Genomic DNA, 24,202 nt, shown 5'->3' with positions numbered 1-24,202 from the left:
AAGCTTGAGTGTATAGGACTTTTAATCGGCTTTAAACATTTTCCAAAATGTTGAAGGAATGGATGTCTTATTGCAAGCTGCAAAGGACATTAAGAGCTGAACAAAGAAAATAATTATTTTTTTATTTTGTAAAAGAACTTTTCATGAAATCGCAGCAGTTAAAATAATAGAAACCTTTTGCTCAATAGCTTGTCTTTTATGTTCCTAACCTTTAACAATCAGGAAAACCAGGCCACCATGAATGTGTCAGAATCTAATGTTCTAAAGCAGGCAAAGACAATTCACTTTCTTTTGTTAATTGTTAGTTTCTGCAATGTCAGGTATTGTTCAAATCACAAATGTGGGAACATTCTTATTTGACATTTTTCCATAAATAGATACTGACTGAGAATGATCAGTCAGTCAGACATTTTGTCAGAACCAGGGGGATCTTACTGGCGAAAAATAAGGCCATGAACTCCTGTTGAATGAATGACAGTTAGTAGCCATAAAACTGAAAAGAATTTGAGTAATCAAGAATCATTAAATGCCAAATTATTTTATATGTATGAATAATGCCTTATGGAAGGTTTATATATAGGTTAAGTTCAAGCATCCTTTTTACTCTGCTTAATAATGAGTTTTCTAATAGAAAGCAAATACTTTTGTACCACTTAAATTTCTGCCTATTTCTTATATCTAACGAGATCCATTGCTATGCTATCTTATATATCTGAATATATTGCTTTATGGTCTGAAATCTTTATCAAACATTCTGAAAATAAGTAGTTTCCATTACATGTATGTTATGTAGGACTAGGTGTTAATATATCCCTTATTGCACGCCTGAGCCTTGCTGCCAAGACTCTGCAGGGTAGCCAAGTGAGTGGTGGGATATTCTGGGTTATCAAGTGGGTGCCCACTTTCCCCAGTGTTTCGCTGATAGACCCAAGATATTCCTAGAGGGTTCAGCAGTGAATCCCGGCATCCTAGGCTCACCCCATAGATGCCATTCACTCACTTGGAGATCCAGATGAAATCCTTTCTCCTCATCCAGAGCCACTGACTACCCTCTTCAGCAGCTCTGGAGAGATCTTTAACTGTTTGTCAGTGTATCTTTCCTCATACTTCCAACTCTTGGAGTAGCCTTGATGTTGATGTGGTTACAAACGCTCTGCAGCCTACTTCAATCGGTCAGACCCTTGCCTTCCTGCCACGTTGCTGCACATCAGCTGCAAGCTCAGCGTACCTCAGTTTCTTGTGCTCATGGTTCTCCTCCATTGCATCCTCCCAGGGCACTCTAAGCTCAGTTATATAAATGAGATGGAGTGAGGCCGAACATAGTACAAGGTCTGGTCTGAGGTTGGTTTCTGCAATTTCATTTGGAAAGCAGACCCTCTGGCCTAAATCTGCCGCCATCTTTCAATCATGTGCCCCACCTAGCCGCCTGGAATTTGATTTTGATGTGGAGATTTCGGCTTGACCCCCTCCTTCCTGGACAAATGCTGTTATCAGCCAGCAGGATGAAGGGGAAGGAAGAACGTTAACACTCAACTGCCAATTTTCCAGCATTGCTGCAAGACAACACCTGGTTGTGACACCAAGTGTATCGGCCTTGAATGAGGCTGGTCTTACAGCTCACCAAAATATGTTTTAGTTTTGCTGAAGTTGGGCAGAGGGAGCATGTAAGGTCCTCTCCATTCCATTAGCTGAGATTCATGGCAGATGGCAAGACATCGTATGAGCAATGATGGTGAAGCTCGCTCTGAATGTCTCCATCTCCCACAGCTCTTTCCAGATCTTCCTTTTCTCCACTCCCTCCCATCTCATCCATTGCCCTTGTCTGAGTGACGGTCTTTGTGTACCTTTCTGCCTCCTCCTGCCGACATACTTCCTCTGTCACAAGCGGAGCAGTCTTGTTCCAGGCTGGTGTACACTGTTCCTCCCTTGCTGCATTTGGCCCACAATGTCCCTATGTTTGAGTGCCACCTTTTCTTGCTTAGTTGCTCTGATGGAATCCATTTCCTCCAGTATGCAGGATGACAGCAGCTTGAGCTGCAAATAGATCACTCACCTCTGTTTCCATAACCTCCAGTCTTAATTTGGCGCACTTATACTCCTCTAAAAGACTGAAAACAGGTAGCCCTAGGATTCCTTTGCTGCTGAGGCATCTGGGAAGACCAAGCCACTTCCTTACATATGAGTTGTTCAGTCTTTCCAGCTTTTCCATGCTCGAGACTGGAATTTCATACAGGGTTAGTAGCCACATGAGGCGTGGAAAGAGTTCAAACTGCATACACCGGAGCTTCAACTTACCAGATAGTGTGGTTCTGTCGATGCAATCAAGGCCACTGATGGCATCCGTCCTGAGCTGATGCACTTGATCTGCAGCTTTGAGGGATGCATTATACCACCAACCTAAGCTTTTAATTGGTTTCGCAAAGACTGTTGGAATCATATCATCGTCCATGTAGAAGCATTGATCTACCAGCTTTCCCTTAATGATGGAGATGCTTCTGGACTTGCTCAGCTTGATCTTCATCCAAACCTGCTTGATGTTCTCTTGAAGCTTCAACATGCGTACAGTACAAGCCTTGGTTGTGATCAGTATTGTGATATCATCCATATATGCTCTGATAAGCGGCAGTTTCAAGCCAGATCTTATGCACTACTCTCCAACTACCTATCAAGATGCTATAATAATCACCTCCATGGCCTTGGTGAAGACTAGCGGGAAGATGGTACAACTGGCCATGATTCTGACCTCCAGATGTTTACACACTGTGGTGTAGTTTGCTGTGGACAGACATATTTGTACGTCCTGGAAGTAGGCCTTAGCAAGGATTGTGAGAGCCACTGGGACCCTGAAGAAGTCAAAAGCAGTCCAGAAGAGGTTATGAGGGACCGAGCTGAAGGCATGGGTGAGACCCAGGAACACCACATGGAAATCTGTTTCCTCCTTCTTGGCAACATGGATCTAATGCCAGATAGTGCAAGCATGTTCCTGACAGCAAGAGAAGCCTGAGATTAATGCATCAATCAGATGGTTCCTTTGCAGATATCTTGACAGACTATGAGCCACCACAGTGTCTTACCCCTGCGACCACAGGAAATCCTTCACTTGTGCCCACACCTCCTGCCTCGCCATCATTCAGGCCCCCAAGCAGTCCTCCCACATGAAGCGACATTTCACTTTTGAGTCTGCAGGGGTCATCTACTGCATCCGGTTCTCCTGTTGTGGTCCCCTCTACATCAGAGAGACTGGATGCAGACTGGGAGATCACTTTGTTGAGCACCTCAGCTCCATCTGCAATAGCTTGGATCTTCCAGTGGCCACCCATTTCAATTCTCCATCACATTCCCTTGCTGTCATGTCTGCCCACAGTTTCATGCACTGCCAGATTGAGCCCACTTGCAAATTGGAGGAACACCTCATCTTCCGATTGGGAACCTCCAACCAGATGGCATTAATATTGACCTCTGGTTTTTATTAACCCCCACCCCTCACTTTCTCCTGTCACCTTCCCCCAGCTGTCTCTCCAATCCCTTATCACATGCAATTAACACTTTTAGTTGTTCTGGATTTCTCCCCCAGCCAGGATTGTCTGAATTGAGACTTTCTGAGATTTCCTGTTTCTAGTTCATTCTGCTTATTCTCTGAAGAAGGGCTCAGGTCTGAAATATCGGCAATATATATTTGCTTTTTATGGATGCTGAAAAGACTGGCTGAGTTCCTCCAGCATTTCAGTGTTTTATTACAATCACAGCATTTGCAAACTTTTGTGTTTCACTCAGAAGACCTTCTGTCCACGACTTCTCTCTGCTTTCCACATGGAAGCAAATTTTTAATCAAGATTCCGTGGATCCCATGCCTCATGACTTTCTGAATGATTATGGGAAACCTTGTCAAATGCCTTGCTAAAATCCATGTAGACCACATATATTGCCCTACCTTCATAAATTCCTTTTGTAACCTCTTCAAAAAACTCATGAGGCACAACTTTCCCCTGACAAGGCCTTGCTGACTATCCCTGAGTTCACAGTACTTCTCCAAATGCTCATAAGTCCTGTCCTAAAGAATCCTCTCTAATAGTTTGCACACCACTGATGAAGACTCATCAGTCCATAATTCCCAGGATTCTCTCCCTCCTTTTTTAAACAAGGGAACCTTATTTGTCATTCTCCAATTCTCTGGCACCTCCCCAATGGCTAAGGAGGACTCAAAGATCTTACCCAACACCCCAGCTATCTCTTCCCGCTATTCTCACAGCAACCTGGTGTATATTGCACCTGGCCCTTGGGACTTATCAATCTTAATATTTTTAAGATCTAGCACTTCCTCTCAACATTGTTCAGCACATGAACCTGTTCCTTCTGACCTCACCCTGATCAAAGTCCTTTTCTCTGGTGAATAATGAAGCAAAATATTAATTTAGGTCCCCCAACCTCCTCCGAGCACATGTATCCTCCTTTATCCTTAACCCCCTCCCCCCCATTCTTGAAATCCTTCTGTTCTTCACATACACACGGATTGCCTTGGGGGTTGTCCTTAATCCTACTTGCCAATGCCTTCTCATGCCCCCCTTTGAACTCTCAAAGTTCCTTCTTGGTTACCTCATGAACCCTTCCTGTTTCCTGCTTCTTACATCTAATGTATGTTTCCTTCTTCCTCTTAACTAGCTGCCTCACCTGTCACTTTTCTTAGCATCTTTTCCGTCTCAGTGGGACAAACCTATCCTGAACCCAGCGCAAGTGATCCCTAAACATTCTGCACATTACCTCTGTGCTTTCTCCCTTGAACATCTGTTCTCAATTTACTCTCCCTAGTTCCTTCCTCATCCCATCTTAATGTGCTTTTCCCCAACTGAACACTTGCCCATTTAAAAAAAAATCCTTGTTCTGTCCACAGCAAACTACACCACAGTGTGTTCATAAAGCTCAGGGAGTTGTGTCAATTTCATTTAAGTGCTTCCCCTCGAGAGGTCTGCCACCTGAGCAGGTTCCATGCCCAGTACTAGATCCAGTATGGCCACTCTAGTCAGCTAGTCCACACACTGTGTCATGAATCCTTCTTGGACACACCTTACAAATTCGGCCCCTCTTGAAATCGGGAGGTGCCAGTCAATATTAGAGAATTTGGTCTCTCATAACACCAACACTGTAATTTCTGCACTGTTCCAAAATCTGCTTACTTATCTGTTTCTTGGTGTGCCGAGGGTTATTTAGGGGCCAACAGACTGCTCCCAGTACAGTAATTGCTCCCTTCCTATTTCTGACTTGCACCTATGCCGACTCAGTAGACACTCCCCCTGTGTCCTCTCTTTCTACAGCCAGAATACACCCTGACCAGTAATGCTATTCCTCAACCAGCCCCCCACCAACTCTTTTTAAAACATCTAAGCCCGGTACTTGCATCAGCCAATCCGGTTCTTCTACCAGCCAAATCTGTGTAACAGCCACATCATAATTCCACATTCTGATCTATGCTCTAAATTCATCTCCTTTATTTCTTGCATTGAAATAGAGACTTTTCAAACCCTCCAACTGACTGCATTTGTTTCATCCCCGGCTTGTCCATCCTCACAAACTCAACACTACATCAAGCTTTTCACTTTTTGCCCTTTTCTCTGCACTCATATTCTGGTTTCCACCCCCCTGTCAATCTGGTTTAAACTCTCCTCAACAGGTCCAGCAAACCAGCTTGCCAATACATTGGTCCCTGTCCAGTTCGGGTGCAGCCTGTCTGTTTTGTACAGATCAGATCTTCCCCAGAAGAGAACCCAAATCTGAACCTATTGCACCTACTCTCCACCCATGCATTCATATACCATAACTTCCTATTCCTTACCTCACTAGCATGAGGCACAGGCAGCAATTCTGAGATTACTACCTTTGAGGTCCTGCTTTTCAGCTTCCCTATATTCCCTTTTCAGGACCTCATCGCTACTCCTATGTCATTGGTACCAACATGGTCCATGGCATCTTGCTGCTCACCTTCCCACTACAGAATGTTATGGACTTGATCAGAGATGTCCCTGACCCTGGCACTTTGGAAGCAACATGCCATCCAGAGCCTTGATCTCATTCACAAAACTTCCTATCTGTGCGCATATCTAATGAATCCCCAATCACTGTCATTCTCCTCTTTTCCCCCCACTTCCCTTCTGACCTGATGCCAGATTCTGTGCTGGAGACATGACCACCCCAACTTGTTCTTGATGAATGTCCGTTTCCCCCCTCCACAGTATCCAGAACAGTATACTTATTGTTGAGGGGAACGGTCACAGTCTACTGTCTGCCTATTCCCCGTTCCCTCTCCTAACAGTCACCCAGCTACCTGCCTCCTGACTTTTGAGGGGGACTTTATCCCTCAACATCTCTGCCTCCCAAATGATCCAGAGTTCATCCAGCTCTGGATCTCTAACTTGGTCTGTAAGGAGCTGCAGCTGGATCCATCTTTTGCAGGTGTAGTCATCAGGGACAAATGTGCTATCTCAGATTTCCTACATCCTGCATTCAGAGAATTCCACTGTCCTGGCTGCCATCTCCATTCCCTAATCTTGTTTATATGCAAAGATCTTGCCTGACCTTACTGGAAAGAAGCTCACTGAAGCCTCTTGAGCCAAAGCCTCAAGTCCCTGTCCTACTCTGGGCCACTTACACTGGCTGCTCTCCTTGGGCTTCTCTTTTTATTTGTCAGAGCTAATTGGCCAATGGAGATTCAAAAGAACTCTTTCTGCTCCCGCTGCCTATTTATCTGCTTGGAACTTGCTTGCTTTGCTTCTCACTCACAGCTTGTTCTCAGATGTGATTCAAAATACATTAAACCCCATTTTCCCAAGGGTCTGAGGCTGCACCTCATGCCTTCATTTACTGAATTAAAACTTTTGTAGAAACAAGTCTACTTGTAACTCCTTTCTAAATCTGCTCAAAAAAATGGTGAGGTAATTTCATTACATAAACCTGTGAAACTAACCATTATTCTGATAACAGAAAATCTAAAGTTTAAGGTAATAGTTGGTGCTAAATCCATGCTCCCTTTGTCCATTTTTTAATTACTTTGAAACTGATGTTGGTTTGTAAACAAGATCAACGGTAAGGCAAACTCTTTGACAAGACAAATCTTTATTTTGCCTATATACTTCAACATGAATTTAGACCAAAATGCTATGTTTGTCAGTTTCACTATTAAATTGATCATTTTTCAAGCTTGCACATAATTGTTCTAATAGCCTGTACCTCAGTATACATTTTGTGATTGTTATTCAGAATGGAATTTGGTACCATTTTTTAATATTACTGTAAAACAAGGTTACTCTGATAAAAATTAATTTGAAGACTGATACGGTGGAGCTTAAAACAATTGTTATAATTGTGCAATTTTTTGCAATTCACATTAATTTTTAACCCATGGGACATTTTTGAACACCTTCCACAGCTGCCTATTTCCGGATTCAATACATAAATACAGATGCTGCAAGGTTCCATTAAAGATGGTAATCCTCAAACACATTCAGCTGTTTCCCCTCCCCTTGCTTAATCTATTCACATTCCTTCATAATTTCCTCCTCATATGCATCTTACAGAGCCTAAGTGCCTATTTGAATCCCTGGAAACTGTTTTCAATCAATTTATCAAATGAACAATTCCTCTCCCATATCATAAGGATTTGTCCAATTCCACGGACTCTCATTTTGCATGGGTGTTGGTTAGCAAAATGAGAGTTCGTGGAAGTAGACAAATCCTTGTGATACTGACACTTTTCATGCAGTCACCGATTTTCTTTGGCCATCTCTAACCAATGTACTCGATTGCTATTTGCTGATGGTAGAATTAGATCAATTCTCCCACACTTAAAAGGACAGTTAAAAAGGTGCACCCCTAATATATTTCACAAAGTACATGTACTGGGGAAACACTAATATTTTCACTGCAACAAAAAAAAATCACAAAACTAAGTTGAATTATAGTGGAATATCTTCTGGTTTACTCTCATGGAAATGAAGGTGTATTTTACGATTGTCTATTGAATCTTGTTGGAACACTTTAACCAATTAGGCAGTTCTGTGAGAAGGGGAACTTGCTTCAAATGGTTGGGTTGGCTTTTTTCCTCGCTCTTACCCTAGGTTTGTCTATTGAATCTTGTCTGAACACTTTAACCAATTAGGCAGTTCTGTGAGAAGGGGAACTTGCTTCAAATGGTTGGGTTGGCTTTTTTCCTCGCTCTTACCCTAAGTTTCACTGTGTTCTTGGAGACCGTGGCTTGCTTTACGAGCACACACTATAGATATGCACTGTAATCATTTTGTTTGTGATCCGCACACTTAACTGCCTTAACTCTGTCATCACAATATATATTGCTTACCATTTCCTTTGCTTACCCATGGTGTACAATTCATTAAATGAATCAGTTCATGTGGGAGTTATTTAATAGTGTCCAAATTAACACAAGTTGTAGGAATATAATTACTGATTATCCATTGCAGTATTCTAAATGTGAAAGCAAGTAAAGTTGGTGAGACTTTAATACTTTGTATCATTTTTTTTTCATTTCATGCAACTTTGAAATGCTTCAGATTTTAACTCACAGCTTAACCTTATTTTTTTTTTCAGAACTCAAAATATATTCCTATCTGGTTTTATTTCTCATTTAGTTTGAGATTCCCCCATGATAATGTTCACCTCCATCCTTTTAATACTACAGAGACAGCTGTTGCTGACAACCTCCATGACTGCAGCCAGAGATGACTGGTCCATAATGTTGAGAGGTAGGTCCTGTTTAAAAAATAATATTTAAAGCTAGTTTTAAAAGAACTTCTTCCACAGTCACTGTTGATTACTTTTCTAGCTCTACATATATTTTATTCTATATGCATGAAGCAGATATGGTGAAAATGTTTTCGTTCATAAACTTGTTCTTTCATATTCCAGATTGCTTTCCCCCGCCCCCCCCCCCCCATACTGACAATCCTGATGAATAAAGTTATTTTAAAAAATCATGTTTTACAGACCACAAACCTAATCAAGCAGTATTTAATTTAGTAGTTGCAGCTCTACATTTGAGGTTGTAATAAAAGAAAAAGTTATCTTTAAGGGAAGAAGTATGCATGTTACAGCTTCAAAATCTTCCAAAATACTGTTAACTGAATAAATTTGAAATCCCCCTACTGCAAAATACAACATGATCATCAACAAATCATCTGCTTATCATTTTTGTTTGCTTTTTCAGGGCATGAATAAGAAATCGCTGGTTTTCTATAAATGGTAAGACTTTGGTTTTCTTCAGAATATATGGTTAAAAGGAAGTCACAACTCCACTGCATAGCAGCCTCAGCTTAATATTCAAAATGAACCTTGGTCCCACACCTTTCAGAAACAACAGTACAGCCATCTGAATTATAACTAACCATTCTAACTGCCTCTATCTTCCAATGGTCATCTTTTATCTGCATTGCCCTCCTAAAATTAGTTTTTCATGCGTAAGGTCTTGGCCCATGGGAATATATTTAAGTATGTTTAAGAGTTTCTACTTTCAAGTGAAAGAAATACGACAAAGCTTCAAATGTTAACCATAAGCAAAAAAAAATCATGTTTTGCCTGGATTACAGGAGTAATATTTTTATTTCTTTGGTTAAACAGGTTATTTCACTTACTTATACTTCTCAAAAAAATGATCTTAAACTAGGGATAATAATTAGCACATCTCGTCAACATATTTCTGAATTGGAATCAGACAAAAAACACTGTTACTGTTATAAAAGGTACATGGGGGCAGCACTAATTAATGACAATGATTTTGTTCTTTATTACTTACACCAGCCAAAAAAAAGGGCATGTTCACATTACTCCCATTGAGGCAAGAGAAAAAAAATTATTGGAGCTTGGCACCAAGCGGAGTTCAGATTCAGACTTCATTTGAATGTAGTGAGCAGGCTGCAGCACTTCATGACAGTGAATGGATTTGTACAAATTGATCCAAATCCCTCATTTTTCTGCATAATTAGTAATAATTTTAGATATTTGAAAGTGAGTACAAGTTCTCAAATACTTTAAAAAAAAAACCCAATATGATTGTATATTTATCTTCTCCATTTCATGCCAAAGATGTATCCCACTGGGCAAAAATGTCTTGGTTTCAATGACATCAAACAAAGCCCACAGACCCATAATAAATGAAAAATAGAATGTACCAGACTCATTTGACTTCCTATAATTTCTTGAACTGGGTAGAAATCACTTAATGGTTAAACACTAAATAAAAAGTTACTCAGTAAAATTGGTTCAAATTAATTGATTAATATTTCCGAATAGTAAACAGTGATCAAGATACTGGATGAGTGTTCATTTATCTTTGTTTTAATAATTTAGTTAAATAAATACTACTTTTCACGACACCAAATATTCCTCCAGGTTTCAATAACGGAAGAAAGGATGGGACATACAGTCTTTGTTTGCTAGGTCCTGATGATGCAAATGTGTGTTCGATGGAATCAATAAGAAAGCAAAGTAAATACATGAAGAAAGTTCATGGTGATGCTGATGTACATCTTCCTTTTCCCACCTTATTTCAAACATTGCATCTAGCTAGCACCAAGGATATATTTGTGGTGATTTCAAATAAAGGCCTGACACTTATCCATAGGGAGCCTGGAGAGGTGCTGCACAGAAATTTTTTTTAAAACTTTAAAAAAAATGGTTTATTCATTGCCAGGCTACTTAGCATTTGAAGTAGGGTCATGAATGCAGGTCACCATTACCTACTCTGAAATACACCAATCAAATGAAACATAGAGATCTTTGTGAATATATTTAGATCACATTTTCCAAAGTTATCAATATTATTCTACATTCAGAAATTGATAAGGGGAACAAACAATATTCAATGACATTTTAAAAACCAGTACAGTACAAAGTTTTATTTTATTAATATTCCACAAAATTAATGCAAATATCTACTGAACATCTGAAATGTACTCTACTCATCATGTGTTTGGTTACAAATTAATTAGTTCAATGTTTAAACCACTTAGTAACAGAAATGTTTCTACAAAATAATTAATACAGTTGCCATTACCTATGTAGACAGTTTATTCTTTGGAATTCAAGAATCAAAGACTTCATGTGATTCTCTGACAATTTTCTCAAAATGGGTTGTTTAATTTGAGTTCTTCCCATATATTTGGCAACTAGACCTATAACATACTAGCCAGATGTTTTCAAATCTAGATTATGCACATCAGAAAAACATCTGGTTCATAAATATACCAAATAACTTTTTGCTGACAGAACTCAAAGCAAATTATTTTCTGAAGGAAACAATAATTTAAAAAAATCCCACAACTGAGTCATTTGGCTAGTTCTAAAAGTAAAGAAATATGACCTTAAATAGACATTTTGTTTTCCTCTATTAATTGGGCTTGATCACCTGCTTTCTTCAATAGCACTTCCTTCAATGCATTAATCTTCTCATCAATTTCTATTAGACTGTAGCCCTGAAACAAAAAAAAAGTATTTAAATGTCCAACACACTGAAATACAATGTGCTAGGTGGTTTATTGCACACAGAAAAACAAAGCTAAAAGTTCAGACACCCAATGATAACTAGTCTTTTCATTTGGAAGCAGCATGACACAAACATTTCAATGGAAAAACAGCACATCAATGCCTGACAAGGTTTTAAATAATGTGAAGTGTACACATTTCCCATATAATCTGTGCCCCTTAGGCTTTACTAAATTCAGTAAACCATTTAGCATATCATATTTGATTTTTTTAAAAATTAACAGCAACAGTAATTGCATAAGGCACCCACATGAAAAAAGAAAATTTAGCATCGTCATGTCATCCCCAAGGTATGGGTTTTCATGGTTTATAATTTTTTTTAGATTTGACCTCACAAAAGAAACATGCAAAAGTGCCCAATAAAATCAAAGTTGCTCTTCCTTTGAGTGCTGAAGGTTCAGAAGGGCAGAGTGAGAAGAATGGACGAAAAAATTGAGGATGCTGAAAATGTAGCATTGATCTATCAAATATGTACTCCACAAATTAATGAATATACAGAAAACAATACCTGCACTGTTTCTTGAACTTTACGTCTTTTCCTTGGAAAATTCTGAAGAAGAGAAAGCTTGTTTAAATTCTGTTCCATTACGGAAACAAAAATCGGAGTTATACAGATTTGTAATTAACCAAAAAGCTGAAATATGAAACAAACATTTAGCAATTCCAGTTACAAAACTTCCTGTTAAAGAGGTTTCATTTGCACAATGTAAATTAAAATTAATTTGATGATAGTGTTTCATAAGAACTTTGTGAAATACTAGTAAAAGATCCTGTACATTGTGCCACAGTAACTTGACATTTTAAAAGTGTAAATGCTGTATATATTTTTTTTGTTACTGGCTTAAATGATTAATCAGTGGAATATCTGAAACAATTAAAAACCTGTTCACTTGACAGTCAGGAAAAATGCAATATCCAGTAACTATCATAAAAACAACTTACATTTTACACTTTTCTCAAAGCCAAATTCACAAAGGAGGAAGTATAATGCAGCTGCCTGAATTAAGTGCTCAAGTAACTTTAGTCTTGAATTATCATGTTATTTCTTTACAAATACTAGAACAGATAAAATGTATCCAAGAGTCCTCTTGATCAATAAGAAAGGATGGAATACTGGATTTGAGAAATAAAATGAGGCTTTAAAGCACCTTTTAGAAAGAATCCATTTGGAGAACAGTATCATAGCCTCATTAAATATAAAACAATAATGAAAAAGATAATGGTTTCAATTACAGATAAAATGCTATAGAGATCATTATCGAGGAAATGATAAAAGGGCACTTAGAAATTAATTGCATTAGGCAAAGACAATGCAATTTGTAAGGGAGAAATCTTGTTTGACAAAATTTTTTTTAAATCTACAAAAGAATTAGGGTTCTTCTGAAGCTTTGGTGCTGTGCTGTCCCCTCCTCTCCAGGTTGTTGTCATTTTATTCTGACATGTTAGCTTTTAACCTTGCTTTGTGGTAGGGGGTTCTGAATTATAAAGTTTAAAAAATAAAATCTTATATTTTGAATTGTACATTACAATACATAACTACTGTTCAATTTTGCATAATATAAACATCAATAAAAAAAGAAAACCAATAATAGGGTGGCATGGTTTTCACACCCTCTTTACAGCACTAGTGATCAAGATTCTAATCCCACGCTGTCTGTAAGGAGTTTGTATGTTCTCCCCATGTCTGTGTGGCGCTCTGGTTTCCTCTCACCATTCGAAACATACCAGGGTGGGGGGGGGGGGGGGGGTTAGTAATTGGATGCAAATTGGGCGGCATGGACTCGTGGACCCAAATGGCCTGTTACTGTGCTGTATGGCTAAATTTAAAAAAATTAATTAGACAAGTGTTTACGAACTTTTAGAAAGGTATCACCCAAATATTAATCAGCAAAGTTAGAGCATAGTGCATTATTGACAATGTTTTGCTGGAGGTTGTCAATTGGTTAATGAACAGAAGGATGAGATGAAGAAATAAATAGTGTTCCGACTAACACCCAAAGGAAATATAAACTCAAAAATCATTAAAGGGAAACATGATGTTGAGAATTGTAGTTCACACAAAAATGTTGGAGAAATCACACAGCATTCTTTATGTAGCAAAGATAAATAACCAATGTTTTGGGGCTGGACTTTTCACCAAGATATGAGAAAAAGGCAGGCAGGCATCCAAATAAAATGATGGGGGGGGGGGGGAGGGAGGAGCACAGGCAACAGGTGGAGATGGGTGGGAGCACATAAGAGAAAAAAAAACTGAGGAGATAAGTGGAGGGGATAGCTCTCGGAATAGAGAAGAACGGTGAATACTGCTGGAGGAGAGGAGAGAAGGGGGATGGGGAAGAAACAAAGAAAAGGGAATGGCTTAACAGGAAATGAAGAAATTTGTTAATGCCATCCAGTTAAGAGTGCCCAGACAGAATTGAGAAGGCTGGGTGTTACGAGCCCAAGGACTCCAAAACCCAGCAGCAATAGACATTCACCAAGACTAGTTATTTAAACAGAAGTTGTTATTAATTATCTTTAAACATGAAAACAGAATCAAACTTTAACTTAACTAACCCAACTTACCCTCTTCTAATTCTAAGCGCACGTGTATGTGATGTGTGTGTGTAAATTGAAGACAAGTTCTTTGGTCCACAGTTCAATCTCACTTCTCATTCTTCCAAGTTCTTTGGTTGCAGGCAATTCTTATAGTGTGCACAGAATTTAACATGTATAAAGTTCACCAGGCTTTGGTGCTCGAAAGGTAAATGTTTACCGCTCAGGAAGGTTCTTTGAAGATTTGCAGAGAGAGATTTGTTGTTCCAGGATTTCCACAATTGAGGTTCCACCATTAGTCACCTCAATGTCTTGCTGATGAAACTTGCCCCATCAGGGTTCTCCAGATGATAACTTCTTTCTTTCAGGTTATCAGAGTTCCTTTCTGTTCCTCTTATTCCATGTGAAACATTAGACAGATAGCACTTCCAGCCATCCGCTTCTCTGGAGTTTTCTGTTTCAGTTCCAACAAGCTTCCTGGCTTCCACTGTTCAGCTGTCTCTCTCTCGCTCATCTGAGATACCAACTGCCAGAAACCCCACGTGACTCTCTCACTTGCAAAACCCCTGACCTTCTCCAGTAAACAATAGGAGTTAGTCCTCTGCTCCCATCTGTTGTTTTAGGTAAACAAAACCCAGGAGTGACCTTTCTGTAAATTCTGTCAAAATCCTTGCGACTCCTGCTTGTGGCTTTAATGATGTCATTTCAATTAGCACCTACTTGTGAAATAAGCACAGCATTCTCCATAGTTTCTGCAAAGTTACTGAATATGAATTCTTCAGTATTTCAAATAAGATCTGTTTTAAAGTGAGTGTATGTTTGTAATCTACTCGAATTTTATCAATTTATCTCCCAAATACATCTACAAATATTCTATGACACTGGGTCCTTGCACAAGGTCCTCAGTCCTCATGTTCCTAACCCTTTCACAAATGCACCAAGGAATTCTAACTTCTGCTGCAGTAAATGCACAAATAAACAGAGCAACATTTCATACCTTTCCTCCAAAATAACTTTACACAGTTGCATAACAATCAGGAAGATTTAAGCAACAATTTTTCTTTAAAAGTTTAATTAAAAATCAAGTTTTCATATATTTTCACATATTAATGAATATATTTTGGACATAAGCTTTAAACTATCTGGTTATTGAGCAAGCTTATATAAAAAAATTCAATTTTCACCATGCTGCTCACTCACTGATAGTACAATCATTGAAGAATGGGAGGCAAAACAAACTTTAAATTCGTGGACACAGACTAACTTTGAAAGATTGGCAGAAAGTTATATAGTTTTTATTTATAAAGATGATGACTGAGATATTGAATCCAGAATCCATAAAAGATTTTTACTGGGAAGTAGACAATACAAAAATCACTGGGTGGAGAGTGGGGAAAGAGAACTTGCAAAATGGAATAAAAGTGAATAACTCAATTCTAAAATCACACAGGTAATTTATTTCCCTTTGCTGTTGAACTCTGTAAATATATGTAATATTTTATTCAAAAATTGTTAGACTTAAGAACACATTGGTTTCATTAAAAAAACATACCACATGTTGAAAATATTCTGGAGAAAGACCTTCCAAATGAAGAATTCTATCTTCAAGTTTTTTGATCCTTTGGTAAACACCAATTGGAACTGGGCCACCTATAAATATGATGTTTCATTAGTCTATTAGTATTTTACACAAGACAAAATACAGTATAAAAATATAAAAGCTTTAAACTTCAACCAATGATGTTCAAAGATTAACTCATGGTATAGCAACAATCCTCATGAGATTTACCACAAAAGCATACAATTTTGCAAACATTTAACTTGCTGGATTCTTCTGCAGGTATAATTTACTAAATTAGTCATACTTACTGTTGAAAAACTATTCAATATATTTGGACCTCAGATCAGACATAGAATATACAATGTATTACAAAATAATTTTACCAGAAAAAATATTCTATTTGTAATAGAATATTTTAATTCTTCACCAATTATATAGACTCTCATAACTAAAATATGGTAGATGCTTCAAATCTGTAACAGAAAAGAAAATGTAACAAAAGCAAGGTCAGCTGGAGAAATACAATTAATACTTCAGGTTGATGACCTTTCAAATTAACTTTGAAACATGAACAAAATTTAAGATGCAGAGAGGGAGGAAGGTTACAGAAAGATTAAAAAAAAGGAAGCTATGCAATACATATTTTTATTTCTATCTTTTCCACTCAAGCTGGCTGCGCATTTTCAAGGTTTTCTGTTTGTCATACAAACTCTCATCCTGTTGACAGTCTTAGAAAATGCCATCAGCAACTGCACTGAGGTACATTTAGAAAATGGACACTTTTTGTGCAACTGAATCATAAAACACCCAGACAGTAGACACATAAAATTCCCAAGGAAATGTCTAGTCCACAGACCTGAAGCTCCTTTGTTCTGTTTCTATAGAACCCACTCCTGGAAACAGACTTCAACAAGCAAGGCTGATGGTTATATTGGAGTGCTTCTTATTCATGGGACCATCATTAAAATCACATTTATTTTGTAATTTTAAATTGGGATACATATAAACACAAGCATAATAATGTAACTGCAATTTTTAAAAAATGTTCTCCTATCTTTGGCCTCTATCAACTTGGAGTCACAAGTTTCAAATGAACACCAAAATGGTCTACAAGTCTGCACTGCACCAAGTTAAACATGTCATCTTTAACTCCCCATAAAGATACAATTAAAATTAAATCCTGATATGGCTCAGTTGGAAGTTTGCAACTCCAACAATGTACTGGATCTCCTCAAATGAAGTTAATGAAACTAAGCTTCAAGGGAGCATGTTAACAAATCATTGTGAGCCACAGGACATACATCTCCAAGAAATTCTTGTAAGCAAATTTGCCATGTATAATTGATATACCAGGGTTGTATAAAGATGTTTTGTGTTGTTGATAAAAATTTACTTTAATGAGGTTCAATCCTCACATTTAATACTATCGCTGGGGAAGAAAGTGAAGATGTTTTGAAATCCAAAACCTTTTGAATACCACCAATGTTAGGACCTGAAGTGCACTGTTAGGAGTAGCAAAAGGAGTTGGATTAGTACATAAAGAAAAAAATTTGCAGGCTATCGGGAGAAGGTGAGTAGCTTGAATCTTACTTTCAGTAGAGACTCAATCAGGCAAACATTTTCCTTTAGTGCAAAACTATTCTGTGGATTATAGGATATATTTAAAAAAAGAGATCAATTCTAGAGACTAGTGTTGAAGAGACCAAGCTTCCTGCATCAGTTTATGTGACCTCATGAACATCATTATTTTGCTATTATTCAATTCTAAAATTTGATTAACACCTGTGTCTAAGGAGGTTCGGTATGTAAACTTCTACAGGTGTACCTTGTATGCTGGTTGCATCACTGCCTGGTGTGGAGGTTCCAACTCATATGACAAGAATAAGCTACAGAGGATTGTTAACTCGGCCTGTGACATTTCAGGCACCATTGAGGATATCTACATGAGGTGGTGCCTTAAAAAAAAAAGCAACCTCTTTCCTCAAAGATCCCCACCTCCCAGGCCATGCCCTCTTTGCTCTGCTATCTCCAGGAAAAAGGTACAGGAGCTCAAAGACGAGCACTCAGTGGCACAAGGACAGCTTCTTCCCCAATGCCATCAGATTCCTGAATAATCAATGAACTGGACACTGCCTCACTTTTCGTGCAATATTACTATTATTTTTTTTATATATATAGTAATGTCGTAAGATGGTTATAATATGTATGTTTACACTTTGATGCTGCTGTTCATGACCTGTTCATGACAGTAAATCCTGATTCTGAAAGATTACAAAATGAACTACCAGTACGTACCTGCCGGAAGCTTCAAATGAGTTTCTATATTTTGAAGCCTCTCTTCGACAGCTGTGTTACCACAGTTTTGTGTTACAATATTAGGTTTTTGGGCAGATTTCCCTTCGCTTTCTGTTCTTGTTTGAGGCCCATATACATTTACCACTCTTGAGACTTGAATAAAGAAGTTTTTGAAAAATACCAAATAAACAGGTTTAGCTTTTGGTCTACAAGAATAATGAATTTTACAAACAGATAATTAATCTGAAATTCATTTCAAGACTTTTTATTATCATGGCAAATAAGACTGACTGCATATGCTCAAAACCTGAAGCAATAAACAAAATCTTGGAGGAATACAGTGGGTCAGTCAGTATCCATGGAAGGCAATAGACAGTTTTGGGAGGCTAAGGTTAGCAGAAGCTAAGGTGAGGTCAGGCAAGGACTCTTTCTTATTAAACAGATTGAGCAGTGGGAATGCATTGTCGAGGTGTTGATAAAGGCTCATAAAAGAGGGACATTTCAAAGATTCTTGGATAGGCACATGGATGCAAGAAAAATTGAGTTATAAGCTGCCATAAAGCATCAGGTTTACGTGGAGTAGGTTTATGTAGGGTCAAAGAACAGTACAGCACACTATGTGCCCCATTTTCTGTAAATTATTTTGTAAATAATGCCAATTGGCAACTTGGCATAAATAGATTCACTACAAGAAAAAAGTGCAAATTTACGCCATTCGACGCATTGAGTCAGCTCTGCCATTTATTTTTATACATTAGATGTATTTTTCCTCTCAACTCCATTCTCCTGCCATCTCTCTGTAAACTTTGACATCCTTACAAATCAACCTATTAACCTCTGCTTTAAACCTACCCAATGACTTGGCCTCCACAGTACTAACAAATTCCACAGATTCACCATCCTCTGGTAGAAGAAATGTCCCCTTTTTCTGAGGCTGTCCCCTTAGGTCCTAAACACTCCTACTACTGGGAGCACCTTCTCCACATCCACTCTATCCAGCCCTTGTCATCTTTATAAACTCACGAAGTGCAAACCCATAATCAAAGGCTTCTTAATACATTAAGCCTCACATCCTTGGAGTTCATTCTTGTAAAGTTCCACTGGCCCCTCTCCAATGCCAGCTTATCCTTCCTTAGATATGGGGCTCAAAACTGCTCACAGTACTCCCAATGTAGTCTAACTAACATCTTATACAATGCAGTACAACTCTGATTATCCAAAATCGAATTCTCCAAAATCCTCATTTATCTGAATTTTAATTTTTTTTTAGATAAATGAGGATATCTGAAACAAATGGACATCTTGACCATTTTGGATAATTGGACTTGTACTGTATCAGCATTACATCCTTCCTTTTCTATTCTAATACCCTTTAAATGAATGCTAACATTGTATTTGCCTTCTTTACTACTCACTTAGTCTGCAAGTAAACCTTGAAGGAATCCTGGACTAGGTCCCCCAAGTCCCTTCAGACCTCTGCCTTCCAAATTCTCTCTCCATTTGGAAAATAATCTACTTTATTCCTGCTACCAAAGCACATGAACATACACTTTCCTCTGCAGCATTCTATCTGCCACTTCTTTGCCCATTCTGCACACTCCCTAATTCCTTCAAACAATGTGTTTAGCTTAATTTCATCTACAAACTTGGATGATGAATTTGATGCTACAAAGTCTTCAATTAATTCTGTCATCATAAATCATTTACATAAAATTTGAAAAGTAGCAGACTCAACATCAACTCCTGCAGAATACAGAAGCCAAACAAAAAAGGGTCCATTTATTTTCACTTTGCCCTCTGATACTCAGGCAATTTTCTATCCCTGTTGGTACTTTCCCTGTATTAACAAATGCTCCTATCTTGTTTATCCCCCTCATAGGTGGCACCTTCTGAAAAGCCATCTGAAAATCCAAGTAAACAACATCCACTGGCTCTCTCCTCTAAAGAAAATCATGCTGAATTTGGCCCATTTCATCATGTGCTTTCAAGTACCTCAAAACCTCATTTTTAATAACGGACTAAAATCTCACCAAACAGCCACATTAGTTTCACTCTCCTCTTAAATAGTGGAAAGACACATGTAATTTTCAATTCCTTTGGAACCATTTTCGACTCTAGTGATTTCTGAAAAATCACTACTAATGCTTTCACAACCTCTTTAGCTACCTCTTTCACATCCTGGAGCATAGTCCACCTGATCCAGTTGACTTATCCACTTTCAGCTTCCCAAGCTACTCCCACTTCTGCCTGGACTCTCTCAAATTTCTTGCATGTCTCCAGGTAATTTTTTATAATTTGATTGTACAAGTACAACCTAACTAAACCATGTCCGCCGATCCTCAGTGCAAAAACATGCAAATACACAACCAGACATAACACAGACAAGAGATACACATGCAGTACATATGTACACATAAAAATAAATATTGTTTAATAAATAGTAGAATCTTGGGGGGGCGATAGTTTGAGCATTCAATCATTCAGCAGTCTGTGGGAAGAAACTGTTTCTCAGCCAGCCTAGTGGTTCTGCTCTGATACTCCTGTATCTCTTTCCCAATGGGAGTAGCTGAAAGAAGTCTCTAGAGGGGTGGTAGTGGCCCCAGTGATTTTGTGCGCTCTCTTCAATGATCCCGGTAGATCATGTCTGATCCAATGCTCCACAACCACTGTACCACAATGTATTGCAGCTAGCTGGGACACTCTTGATGGAGCTCCTGTAGAAAGTTGACATAATGTTGACTGGTAGCCTTGCCCACCTCAGTCTTCTCAGGAAGTGCAGTCGCTGTTGAGCCTTCCTGACAAGTGAGGAGATGTTTGAGTCCAGGATAGGTCACTTGTTAAGTGGACTCCAAGGAACTTGATGCTCTCCACTACTGACCAGGTGGTCTTTCCTGGCCCTCCTGAAGTCTACGATCATCTCCTTTGTCTTGTGCACATTGAGACTCAGGTTGTTATTCTCACACCATATCATGAGATTTTCTACCTCTTTCTCTATAGTCCGATTTATCATCTGCTTGATGACTGTGAGCTGGATCTGGCATTGCAGTCGTGGGTCAATAGTGTGAAAAGGAGCAGGCTGAGCACTCAAGTCTGAGGTGCACCAGTGCTCAGTGTGACTGTGCTTGTCATTCTACTGTCGTTAGGAATTCCAGAATCCTGTTACAGAGATGGGTGTTGAGTACCAGCTAGGCAGCTTCTCCACCAGCTTATGTGGAATGATTGCATTAAACACCGAGCTGAAGTTGAAGAACAGCAGCCTGGCGAACAAGGTGAGGTTCTACAAGTAAATCAAGACAGAGTGGAGGGACAAGGTTATAGAATCATCAGTGGAACAATTTGGTCTACAGATGAACTGAAATGGATCCAGTGTCTCTGGGAGCTGCATTTTGATGTCTGGTCCCACTGCCTTGTGTGGATTCACCGTAGATAAGGTACTCCTCATCTCTCGAACATGGCCATGCAGGGGGCCCATTCATTAGGGGGACTCGGAGCTTTCTTCGTCAACAACCTGTTCTCTCATCGAACCATACATAGAAGATATGCAGTCTGTCCAGAAGCAACACGACATTGTCTTCAACTTGCAAGGTTGCTTTGTGATCCGTTAGTATTGATTCCTTTGCCACATGCGCCTTGTGTGCTGGTGACGCACAGATGTCCATAGGTCCTCAGTGCAGACCAACGCTTTGCCATTCGGATTGCACCTCAAAGTTCACCCCTGGCTGATCTTAGTCCCATCTTGTCTCCTGCCCTGAAGACAGCATCACAAACTCTGAGAAATGTCTCTGATGTCTTGTGAAGACACATCCAAAATAACTATTCAGTTCATTTCCCATTACCACACCAGCGTAATTTTTCATGTCGACTCTTGGAAAGTCTGTTGTGTCAGGGTGCAAATTTTTCAAATTCCATGTAAAGATCAAATATTTTTTTATATTATTAAAAGATCAAATATTTTTTTATATTATTATTAAAATTAATGAGAAGCTTTCTAAATATTAAACAGATCAGGCTATAATTGTGAAGATGATAGTAACCATTTTGGTTTTATTTCAAATTTTGTTATAGATTGAGATCACAGGATTAAATCATTCCATTTTAATTATGGTGTGGTGCCAAGGACCAGTTGGACCTTGCTGTATTTTTTAAATGTTTCAAAATTAAATTATCCTAGAGCAGCTAGCAAGAGCAATTGAAGTGAATTACAAAGATGAAACTAGAAAAATAACAAAGGAGAAATAAATTGAAGACTGTGCTAAAATGGGTTAAATGATGGAATTTGGCTAAAGTATAAACACTAGAACCTATGGATTACATTAGAACCTATGGATTACTCTAGAACCTATGGATTACTCTAGAACCTATGGATTATGGATTACATTAGAACCTATGGATTATAAAGGGCAAGTGACTTCCCATATTCTAATTAATGTAAGTGAATTTGGAAAGAAAACTGGAACTCAAATACTGTGATAATTTCAATACAAGATAACCACTTTTGAAATCATTCCAGCAAATACACTGAAGCTACAAATATTTTCCATGGGATTTAACATATTTAAGATAATTTTTAAGTTAGTATAAAGCTATGTCATACAAAACTACTGCTCTTACTAACATTGTTGAATGAATAAACTGGCATTTTCAGCTTTAGAAAATTAGCTAAAAATAAGAACATACCTTTTATATGGCTTTTAAAGCCAGGATGTGGTGTAAAAATGGCATCTGTTCTAGCACAGCTGTTTTCTAGTTTAAAATAAAATTGAATAAGTAAGGCTAACTGGAAAGTTAAAATGGTAAAAATAATTTGAAAAATATATGAAATGGTTAGAAAGGTTTATGTAACAAATATAAAATATTCTATTCCCAACTTGGAATTTTAGTGTGATAATGCAAAATTAAATGTGAAAGTGGTCTTTCCCCCCCACTATAGTCAAATAATTTAGCATTAAATTCCCAGTGCTCTTTCCATTTACAGTTCTGAAACAGTTACACAAATACATTTCTTTCCCAATTGAAAACTAACCTAAATTACAATTAATAACATTACAGAATTCACGGATGTTGTTTTCATTGATCTCTGCCTGTTTTCTCTCAATGAATGCTGAAATTCTTCTTTCAATCTGAATGACAAACAAGACAACATTGGAAACAGCTTAACACACTCAGGTTAAAATTAAACAATTCTCATGCAATTATACAAATTGAAAAAGTGAAAATTTGAATGAAATCTTACTTCATCTTTGCTTGCCTTGATCTGAACCAAATCTGTTCCTGTTTGTATATTTGTTTCATCTAGTCCTTCTGATTTATTTTGTGCTTCATTTTGCAATGCTTTTGTTCTTATATCAATTGATTTATTCAAAATTTGCTCATGGTCAGTTACTGTTGAGTTTTGATCACCCTCAGGATTAATGTCGAACACATTTTCTTCTAAATTTCTTGTCCCAGATATGTCATTTCTTACCACTTTCAGTTTATCTGAAACACACTACCAAGCACATTAAATGATTTAAATACCAAATGGAGCATATGGAAATTTTTCATGTGACGTAGTTTCAACTTTAACATACAGTTATGACATCAGCATTTTTACTCAGACAAATATCTCAACACGTGGAAACTCAATCACCACATACACGTCTCTATACCTAGCTACCAAAAAAAATCAAGTTCCCATGGGTCAATATTAACAATATACAGTATTCTTTGGCTGCACATGCACATACTATTCCCTCAATTTTTGCCTTTATTCAGTTATGATTGTACCAAACCTCAAATCTGAGTACACGGTTATAACATTATCAGCAGAAACAAAACCACTTCCAAGCTTTAATCCTTTAAATTACTTTCTGCTGCCTTTCATCATCACCTTATATTGTCCTGAATGATTGAGGATGATTCTCATTCAATCCGGTTTTGAAGTGACTGTTGAAGCCAATCTGGGAAACAGTCTCTTCCACAGATAGAATAGGAGCACCTGACAAAATAGGCAGATGACTTTTTGGAAGATGGCATGCCTCCTTCTGCCATTTATGCAGGGGCTTTGTGAGTTCACAAAATCAAGAGTCAAGGTCCTCAAAACTATCCCAAATGTTCCTTTTTCACTTTAAGCAATAATGGGCCAGGGATTCCTGTTGTTGCATATTTTTCAAAGATAACCGATTACATCCTTGAATCTTTACCTCTTTCTACTGATAATCTCTTCCTAAGATCCTCAGAAAAGTTTGTTTTGAGACTCTGTACTCTGACATGCTATTGACTAGGCCTGCA

The 24,202-nt window shown here is 38.1% G+C and overlaps 1 protein-coding gene and 1 long non-coding RNA gene across 6 annotated transcripts in view; one reads left to right on the top strand and one right to left on the bottom strand.

Annotated features, from left to right (window-relative positions):
* Positions 1-11,605, top strand: part of LOC138753610 (uncharacterized) — a 32,956-nt gene extending 21,351 nt beyond the window's left edge. For both annotated transcript variants that reach the window (XR_011351295.1, XR_011351294.1), the window contains 3 exons: positions 8,684-8,747; positions 9,209-9,243; positions 10,390-11,605. This is a non-coding gene — a long non-coding RNA (uncharacterized lncRNA). The remainder of the gene's footprint in view (positions 1-8,683; positions 8,748-9,208; positions 9,244-10,389) is intronic.
* The window catches only part of mbip (MAP3K12 binding inhibitory protein 1), a 33,502-nt gene continuing 20,071 nt past the window's right edge, over positions 10,772-24,202 (bottom strand). For 3 of the 4 annotated variants that reach the window (XM_069916803.1, XM_069916804.1, XM_069916805.1), the window contains 7 exons: positions 23,166-23,420; positions 22,956-23,052; positions 22,610-22,675; positions 17,933-18,085; positions 15,629-15,726; positions 12,050-12,091; positions 10,772-11,471 (listed from right to left, as the gene is read on the bottom strand). In XM_069916803.1, coding sequence (XP_069772904.1) covers positions 11,361-11,471; positions 12,050-12,091; positions 15,629-15,726; positions 17,933-18,085; positions 22,610-22,675; positions 22,956-23,052; positions 23,166-23,420 — 822 coding nt within the window. In that variant the 3' untranslated portion in view covers positions 10,772-11,360. The remainder of the gene's footprint in view (positions 11,472-12,049; positions 12,092-15,628; positions 15,727-17,932; positions 18,086-22,609; positions 22,676-22,955; positions 23,053-23,165; positions 23,421-24,202) is intronic. The other variant, XM_069916806.1, reaches the window with a different exon arrangement.

Source organism: Narcine bancroftii, chromosome 2 (genome assembly GCF_036971445.1).
Source record: "Narcine bancroftii isolate sNarBan1 chromosome 2, sNarBan1.hap1, whole genome shotgun sequence".
Taxonomy (NCBI): domain Eukaryota; kingdom Metazoa; phylum Chordata; class Chondrichthyes; order Torpediniformes; family Narcinidae; genus Narcine; species Narcine bancroftii.
This window is presented reverse-complemented; position numbering and strand designations above follow the sequence as displayed.